Here is a 9893-nt window from a genome sequence, read left to right on the forward strand (position 1 = left end):
GTTTGGAACAACACGAGGGTGAGTAATTAATGACAGAATTTTCATTTTTGGGTGAACTAACCCTTCAATGTTTCAAAAACTTTTGTGAAAATAAAATGTCAAAATATGGGTGGAATAATGTTCCATTGTCATTCAGTGTAACAGATATATTTTTATTAAGAATAAGTGATCATACTAAATTTTATTATATTTTAAATTATTATAAACTTCTTGCTGACAAATGGGTAAAACCTAGTGGTGAGATTCAAAATGATAATTAGTTTCTGGGGGCTGCACTGATCCTTAAACAAGAGTGAGTCTATTAATGTGTAACGATTCTGGTTATAAATATGGCTGACAGGATTTTTGTATATATATATATATATATAAATAAATATATATACAAACCATTGTTACACTGAATAATTTTTTTCTCTGTAAATCATAGTAAAAATGTATGAAAGTCATTATTTGATCAGAAAAATGACAAATTTAACAGGACACATTCTAATGTTAAAAAACAACAAATGTTTTTTTGACCCATTTATACAGTATATGCTCAATATTAGAGACAAGAACACAAGAGGCAGCAAAGAAAGCACGGAGGAGAAGGGTGTAAAGAGAGATACAGATCACATTCACAAATCTTCCCACAGGCTTTAAAACAAAGCAGTCCAGGTAATTGTGTGGTGTTAATTGAACATGTTTGTTAGATAAATCTCAATTACATAATGAGACCGTTTAATTTTCTTCTGTGATAAACATGCCATTTTATGTGTTTGGGTAAAGAAAAAATGCCCCATTTAAAAAAATAAATAAATAAGAATCATTATTGCAGTATTACTTTATACATTTACTTTGCAGTCTGGTGAACTGCATCTGGTGAAAATTTCATGTCAACAGCACCTTTAGAAATATATTTACTGAGAAAAATGGTGACGTGTTCAATATTTATTTTACCCTGCTGTGTATATATATATATATATATGCATAAAATTAAAGAAATGTATAAAATAAAATAAAAAGTGTTAGTTTCGTTTTCTGGCATTTATATGCTACCACTGCACCTAAACCAAATCATGCATTGCATTGTTCCGGTTCATGCTGACCTGGAAGTGCAACTCATCACTTCCTGTGAGCTACATACATGGATGTGTGAAGAGGAGGCAGCACAAATGACCTTCACACATGGGAGATCTGGGGTTGGGGGGGGGGATGAGGAAAGCAGCACCTAGCAACAGAAACATACTCTCCTCCCCTTCACTTGATTTGGCATGACTGCTCCATCTGACAGCTGCTGGGTTAGTGACATTGGATCAGAACTAGTCAAAACAGCATGTTGTAATTATAACGCAAGTGTCCATTGCAAGGGTGAGGTGCTGCATAACGCTGTTTACTGGAAAATACAGATTAATGAACAGAAGCTCTTACTATATGAGCATGTAAAGAATATACTGCTGCATAACAATGTTATTATGTTTTGGCGAATTGGTGGCTAATTCGAATGAATCTGTACGATCTGATTCAAACGTTTTGGTACGATCTGCAGACGCCCCAGTGGCAGTTATATCTAGTTATGTTCACTCAATATCATCAACTCAAACTAAAATAAAATAAAAATAACTGTATACAGTATGAATCGGAAAAGAATTGCAGATAATGGAAACTCAACCAAAGCGACTTCTCTAAGTATCCCAATTCAAAGGCATCAACATGACTGACCATTAAAAAAAGGTCAAACTCCACCAAATTCATGAGGACAGACCATAGCATAATATATGTTCCATTTTCATGATACTATATGATATTAGAAAGCAGGCATAATTGTAACACTCAATAAATGTAACCTTTCAGTGATGCATTTCAATGCATCTGTGCACCAAGCACCTTTTGCTTTGCAATTGATGCCCTTAAAAATGGCCTAAAATGCTTAAATTCCTTACAAACTGTATTTTGTGTATATATAGGGGTACATATAGGGTAGGTAAGCCGTTTTTTCCCTTAACCTAGCAAACTAGGCATCATTTTTGACCACATATTCAGAAAGAGCCTGACATAGCAGCTGCATGTGATTGAGAGATGCACATGAGCAAAGCCATTTTAATGCTAAAAACAGCTTGCAGCATGTCAAAGTACATTTTATGCATGGCAGATGACATTGACACTGGACAAGACACTGGACATGACCAGAGCAAATACAAATTTTGACAAATTAACACTTCGGGTTTGCTGAACAGTAGGACCAAGTAACTTTGGGGTTCTAGAAAGAAAAAACTGTCCAAACAAAGATCGATTTGACCCTTGTGAATACACCTGTGAACACGGTGAACGTGTAAAGCATTTATTTTAGCTTTGCAAGGCAAAGCTGTCCAAACGGGCCAAATTCAGCAGAAAATAAGAGCGCGGTACATGAATCCAGGGTGCTGTTATAAATATGTAGCCAGCACAGTTCAGCATATTTCTATTCCTGGTAACTAGTTTAAGGTTATATGACAGAGAAATGAAATGGGCCCCAGTAGTGCTGGGCGGTATGCCGGTTCATACCGCATACCGGTGTTTATTTTTGTTATGATATGAATTTTTAAAATATCGAATACCGGTGTATGTCGCTTAACCAACATTCAGAACGCGACACTGTGTTAGACACACTTTTTTGTTTGTTGTTTTTTTTTAGTTTGTTACACAGACGCAGGCAGTGCGCTGCATGAGACAAAAAAGTTATATAGCCAAAACAACCGCATAGCCGCTCTTTAGTGTAGATGCATGTTGATTTTATCAGACGATGCCGCGATTATAAATGAGAGTGACTCCTGGTTAACATGTATTAAAAGGGGTCGTGTTTAGTCACAATTTAGTGTGGTATTTTTTGACAATATTCACTCATCATGACAGTAAAATAGGGCATTCTAAGTCAATATACTGCAGTATTTCCTCTCTCAATCAGTAGAAAATATGGTTAACACCCGGTCATGCATGGAAAAAAAATGCCGTCATGTACCGTGAAACCGGTATAATTTTGAAAAATACCGTGATATAAATGTTTGGTCATACCGCCCAGCACTAGGCCCCAGCATTCAGCTGTCTATGGGAAATACTAGGTCAAGAGAAATCTGCACACACACACAGTCCTCACATGCTATCACACACTATCAAGCATTTACGTAATATTCTAGATGATTATGCTGGTAATATCAAACAAGCAGCATGTATAACCAACTTGAATTTCGTGATTACTTTGTGTCATTCGTTTTGGAGCTGTCTCGGTAGGCCAGATATTAATAGCGACTTTAATTTAGGCTTCAGTTGCAAAAATAGGCATTAAAGGAATAGTTCACTCAAAAATGAAAATTTGTTTAAGTATACTAACCCTCGGTCCATCCAAGATGTAGATGAGTTTGTTTCTTCGTCCTAACAGATTTGGGGAAAGGTAGCATTCCATCACTTCCTCAGCAATGGATGCTCAGCAGTGAATGGGTGCCGTCAGAATGAGAGTCCAAACAGCTGATCAAAACATCACAATAATCCACAAGTAATCCAGTCTATGAATTAGTGGCTTGTGAAGTGAAAAGCTGTGTGTTTGTAACAAACAAATCCATCATTAAGACTTCAAAATGTTCAAAACATTGCTTTCAACTACAATAAGAGGTCTTCTTGTATGAATCAGAAGGGAAATATGAACAGATCAAGCACCATTTACAAGTGAAAACAGTCCAAAACAGCTCTAAACAAATATGTTGGTGGATTTTGATGTGAGAGGACAACAGGGGGTGGGCTTTTTCACTGGAAAAAGCGTTATTATGGATTATGTACTCATATTGTGGTCAAAAGCGATGGTTAAAAGTTAAAACGTCTTGATGGATTTGTTTCTTAAACACGCAGCGTTTCACTTCACAAGATATTAATTGATGGACTGGAGTGGTGTGGATTACTTGTGGATTATTGTGATGTTTTTATCAGCTGTTTGGACTCTCGTTCTGACGGCACCCATTCACTGCAGAGCATCCATTGCTGAGCAAGTGATGTAAAGCTAAATTTCTCCAAATCTGTTTCCACAAAGAAACAAACTCACACCTTGGACAGCAAATTTTCATTTTTGGGTGAACTAATCTTGAATAAATGTAAATCCTTTCTGTAGATCAGTTCAAACTCTGTATTTCAATGAATAAACTCTAATTTAACCAAGAAAATATACATATGAATATAACATTTTAAAATGTATATATATTGTTTTATTTCACCGACCCTGTCACAAACCCATATTATCTGTCCTGTCAGATTCATACACATATTCGAACTAATATGAGTAAAGGCGTCTAATTTGTTCCTGGTAACTCACACTTACTGACCCCAAAATACAGTTCACATTCATTAAAATGTGAACATAAAATCAGAAGATCTTGGCATATCCAGAATACATCAAACACACAACCTTGTCAAACCATACACAACAACAGTATTCAGCAACATCACTCGTCCTCTGTTATTGCAGCTGACCACAGAATAAAATGATTAATGGATTTTGCGAGATGATCATTCAAGACGAGGAGGTTGGGGGCCTTGGCAGCTGAAGACAGTCCATTCAATCCAACAGCAATGTCAATAAAACAGTGTAACTGACAGATTAAACAACATCAGTCTTTCAATCGGACATCAGTGTGCTACAAGCACCAGGGCTTTTTACATCTATCCAAAATTCACTTCAGAAACACTTTCAGTTACAGTAGCTATAATATAATATAATGTAATGCAATGCGATGTAATATAGCTGCTTGACTCTTCTCAACAAGCTGGGCAATCTGAGGAACAATTCATGCACAAACAATGCAGGACAGAGTATTGGGATATTTAGTGGCATCAGACGATAATGTGTATAATCCATACAACCCCATAAATATGACAAAAAATAATTACTATGCAAAACAATATAGAAAGTGTGTGTGCACTTCTATATGTAAATGATACACTAAGCGGATTTGCCCTTGTTAAATGCTATGCCATCTCTGATTACTGGCTCTGTTTCACACGAGTCGTTGACTATAATAGAATATGAGTCAACAGAGAAGTCGTGTTTTCATTTCAAGGTGCCTAACAGCATTTTTCAAGCCAAGTGAAGAATGGCACCGAGCATTTGCACACACTTAATTATCTGACGGAGAAAATGCTTTTATATTAAGAGTATTAACTACTATTAACCAAGATAGTGAGCACAGCATAACCCTGAGAACTTACTTTTTCCATCTTGTCCAGCCACTCCTTGTTCTGAGCAAGTTCTGCCATAAAGGTCTGGTGTTTTAGCCACTTCTTATGAAGCTTCTGAGTCTCGTCGCGGGAGGTGTCGCCAGCCATTAGCATCTTTTCTGCCACCCAATCTCCAATCTGTGAAACACACATCAACACACATGTTAGGAGTCCCACTCAAATCTCATGTCTAAGAAAAATTGTGCGATCCTGTGGTCTGTGATATGATTTTCACACCTATTCATTTATTTAAAAAAAGATATAAGCTGACATAAGCATACATAACTTGAATACACATCTTCTATGATAAATGTTTTACATTTAATTTTAATGATATTTAATTATCATTATATTAGTATCAGAGTCTGTGTGGCATACCAACATGCATATGCCATTTTTTCATGTATCAAAAATATCATAAAACAGAAAAAAAAAATATTAATGACTCTCTTTCAGAATTAAGAAGACAATGGTATTCATGACTCAAAAAAGCAAACGAACAAACATGTTTAAAAATTAGGCTATGAATAAAGCTTTGCGCGTGTAATGAAAAATCTTATTACTTTTTACTTTCACCACAATATATTTAGATTAAATAAATTACATTAAAAAAAAATGTATTTCATAAAAAATAAACTTTTGCTTGAAATTCCACATAAAATAAAATGAACACATTACATTTCGAAGAACTTCATATATGTATTTTAAACTATATTTTTTAAAAGATTTTTCTTACAACAGATCATATAAACAATAACATTTGTGATACACTGCTTATAGAATGCATATAGAAAACAACAAAAAACCTTAGTAAAACACTATTAAAGTACTTTTACACTAAAGTCTGTCCCTAAAGATTATGAAAAATGACCCACAGAAAGTTTCCAATGTGATCCCAAACAAAATATCACTTTATCGTTCCTCTTCAAACACTATATCATATATCTTTTATTATATTTTACAGTAGTTGTCAAGTAAATGTTGTGCTGTGACAGCAGTGACATGCATTACTTCATCAAAAACTATTTTAAACATCTTTATTATACATGTTTATTTGTGATAAATATATAGTCAAACATTTGTTCTTTAAAAAAATATTTCGTCGCACTGCAGGACTATTTAGGTGAACTGCAAAAAAAAATAAAAGTTGGTTAAAACAGTGAAAAACAGTAAATGGTCAACAGTACCTAAAATATACACTTCACATACAATAACATCAATAAATGCATAAACATATTTCATGATGCAATATATAAAAATGGCAATATAATAATTGGAAAAAGTTGATGAGTACATTATATGTAAACTAATGGTATATTTTGAAATATTATTATAATTACCACCTGAATCAGTTTGTGAAGAATCTGTCAGTCAAGTTCCCAAATCCACATGTTCACCTGCGGCCCAGGTGTGCAACAAAACCCAACGCTGGCCAGAACACACACGCAAGTACAGTCCAAAAACAGCACTGGATGAAATATTCAAGACATGTGCGGAGAACTCAGTGGACCAAACTAAATCCTTAAATGACTGTATAAAATCCAGTGCACACAAGAAGCGCTGTGCATCTTAGTAGAAAACAAAGAAAATCCCCAAAAAGGTACAGAATATTAGCTGTCTGGAGCCTGAGTTACAGCGAGGAGAGAAATGAGCCCAGTAGCGGTGATTATTGATGTTACACTAGCGTTTTTTCCCTCCCCTCCTCAGAGCGATCCAGACACACTCCTCACCCCGTTTGTGCAGCGGCTTGCATCTCAAACAAATCCATATCGTCTTCTTTCAGTCCGTGCCGCCTCTTTTCCTCTCCTCCTCCTGTTTTGTAATATAAGCTTGACTCAATACTGCGGAGCTGAAAGACCCAGTTTCTCCCGCTGCAGCATCCACGATGAGAGAAAAGCACGCGGAGAGACAGATAGATAGAAAGCGAGGGAGGGAGATGAGGAGGGAGGGGGAGAGAACCATATCGAGAGAGAAAGAGAGAGAGGGGGAGCATACGTAGTTGCAGGCGTCACAAGGACAACACTAGGCTCTTTAAGCGAATATGAATGAGGCGCAGTGAAGCTATAGAGAAACAGAGGTTCAAAAAATGAGGGAACGAGCAGCAAATGATCTAAATCTGTCAGATCACAACCTGTACTCTTAAAAATAAAGGATCCAAAAGAGGGGCCTTAGAAGAACCATTTTTGCTTCCCAAAAGAACCTTTTAGTGATCAGTTCTTAAAAGCTCTGTTTTTTTATGGAAGCTCGTTTCTGCCAAAGGATTAAAAAAAAGGAAATTGTAAATTTTTACCTCATAACTCTCAATTTTTTCTCACAATTCTGAATTTATATTTCACAATTCACTCAAATTTCGCGATAGACGTCAGAATGGTGAGATATAAACTCACTGTAAACTCACAATTGTGAGGAAAAAGTAAGAATTGTGAAATGTTAAGGTTAGAAATTTGAAGCTCCAAGAAATAAAGTCAGAATTGTGAGACACAGTTGCAACTGGTAGAACCAAAAGAACAGAATTCAGAGAAAAAAAGTCAGAATTACGAGATAAAAACACAGAACAGCGAAAAAAGTCTGGATTATGAGATAAAAAGTCGCAATTACCTTTTTTTGTTGTAGTGGAACAGGCTTCCATAATTTTTTTTTAGTGTAAAGAACATTTTTAAAAATCTAAAAAATAATTTGTACACTATATGGAATGGAAAGGTTCCAAGGATGTTAAAGGTTCTTAATGAAACTTTATTTTTAAGAGTGTGCACATATACTTTAAGGACAAATTTAACCTCTCTACTAATCACTACAGTGGCCTTTGCCCTCATGAGGCACCCAGCGCTCTCACCCATAAAGCCATTTAGGTCAATCATGGTTATTCCTCAAAGAGACCCTGGGGTGGAATGAAGCAATGGATCCAAGAAAGAGTGAATGACCAGCCAGGGACACGGGAATTAATTATCCAGTAAACTGATGGTTAACTACACCACCACTAACACCAGAGGCACATTTAAACTAACTAAGACAATGATGTGATACTTCAGATCAGGAAACAGCTCAAAGGAACGACAACTGAGAGCAAATGAGAAAAGTGCCACATAGGCTGTGTTTAAAATTGCATTCAGTCATACTGACTAATTCTGCTATAGGCACTATACACTAGGCTGCAAGATCTGGGAGAAAAAAAACTAATTGTGATTTAAAAGTGTGAAGAAGAAAAAAAAACAGGTTTGCTGTGCTTGTTTGTAGGGCTGCACAATTTGGCCAAAATGTTGTAATATATAGAATTATTATTCCTCTTCTGATAATATATAAATATGGCTATAATAATAATTAACTAACTAACAAAAAACGAAACAGTATTATTTGCAATTCTGAGAAAATCTGTGGGAGAAAGAATTTTTTTTAACTTTTTAAAATTTTTGAGATGTTTTTAATTTTAAAATTTTAAATTTTTTCTAACATTTTTTTATATGGCTTTAAATTATTATTATTATTATTAATAATTATTACTTTTAAATCAAATAAAACAAAATAAATATTACTATACTGTAGTACGAAAAAAAAAATGTATTTAATAAAAAATAATATCACTACAAACAAGTACTGTATCCCACAATACAATGACTATCCAAATCATGAACAATTGAACTGGAATTAATATCAGCTCTGATTTGTGACTTTTTTATGATATATCTTGTTCTTGATTCATTTGGACTGCAAAGAGATGTTACACAAAACTAGATTAAAAATGCAAAACAACACTTTAATTTGTACATGCCACTTGCTGAATTAAAAATGCAGGTCTGGTTACAAGACAACAATGTAGTCCTGTTTAAAATGTTCGCTATTGCAAAACATGTTCTGTTTGAGATACCATTTAAAAAAAAAAAAACAAGCCGTTACTGTGTTACTTCATAGATTACAGTATGCATTGATCCCCAGTCTAGCCAAAATCTGCCACTCACTCAAAAGCATACTGCCACTGTTCAAAAGCATACTGTTTAATGCAAGACACTGCCTACGCTATAATAGGTATCACGCAAAGATTTCAAACAGTAGTATGCAACAATATCCAGAAATCAAAAGTCACACAATCTCGTTACGTTGCATATTTCAAGGTTCCTTTACACTAGAATTAACACTGTGTCAATGAAGCCAACAAATCCATTGATTTTGATGGGGATTTTGGAAACATAAACAGTTATTTACCATTTTTATTCCAAAAACGAATAAAAACAATGAGAATTGTGGGATACAATATTCAGTACAATATGCACAGGTTGTTTAAGATTTTAGCAAACATTTGGCTATGCTTTTCAATGCATACAGAAAGTCTGCATAGAGTATACACTCTGCATACACATACATTATAATTACTGTTTGCACATTATATACACTGTATACAACTTTCCACTCTGGATATATACTGTTCTTATGTAAAAAAGACACTATGCTGTTTATAAACAATATGGCTTTGCATAGGACGTATTTCTGCTATTTGATTTTCTAAACACAATGCATAAGAGAAAGTGATTCAGTGCACTCGGACCATCTCTGATCATTGTGTTCTCAGTCTCCACACGTGTTTGACAGCTCTTAGAGAAGGCAGAGATCCATCCCCAGCCCTACAGTGAACACACACACACACACACACACACACACACACACACACACACACTCTACTGTAC

At 35.1% G+C, this 9893-nt stretch overlaps 1 protein-coding gene across 1 annotated transcript in view; it reads right to left on the reverse strand.

The window, feature by feature from the left end:
• LOC107672319 (spectrin beta chain, non-erythrocytic 4-like) overlaps positions 1–9893 on the reverse strand; it is a 72744-nt gene that overhangs the window by 33191 nt on the left and 29660 nt on the right. Inside the window, exon 18 of the mRNA XM_016465499.1 lies at positions 5209–5355. Within this exon, the coding sequence (XP_016320985.1) occupies positions 5209–5355 (147 nt within the window). The remainder of the gene's footprint in view (positions 1–5208; positions 5356–9893) is intronic.

Source organism: Sinocyclocheilus anshuiensis, unplaced genomic scaffold (assembly GCF_001515605.1).
Source record: "Sinocyclocheilus anshuiensis isolate Anshui unplaced genomic scaffold, SAMN03320099.WGS_v1.1 scaffold297, whole genome shotgun sequence".
Lineage (NCBI taxonomy): Eukaryota > Metazoa > Chordata > Actinopteri > Cypriniformes > Cyprinidae > Sinocyclocheilus > Sinocyclocheilus anshuiensis.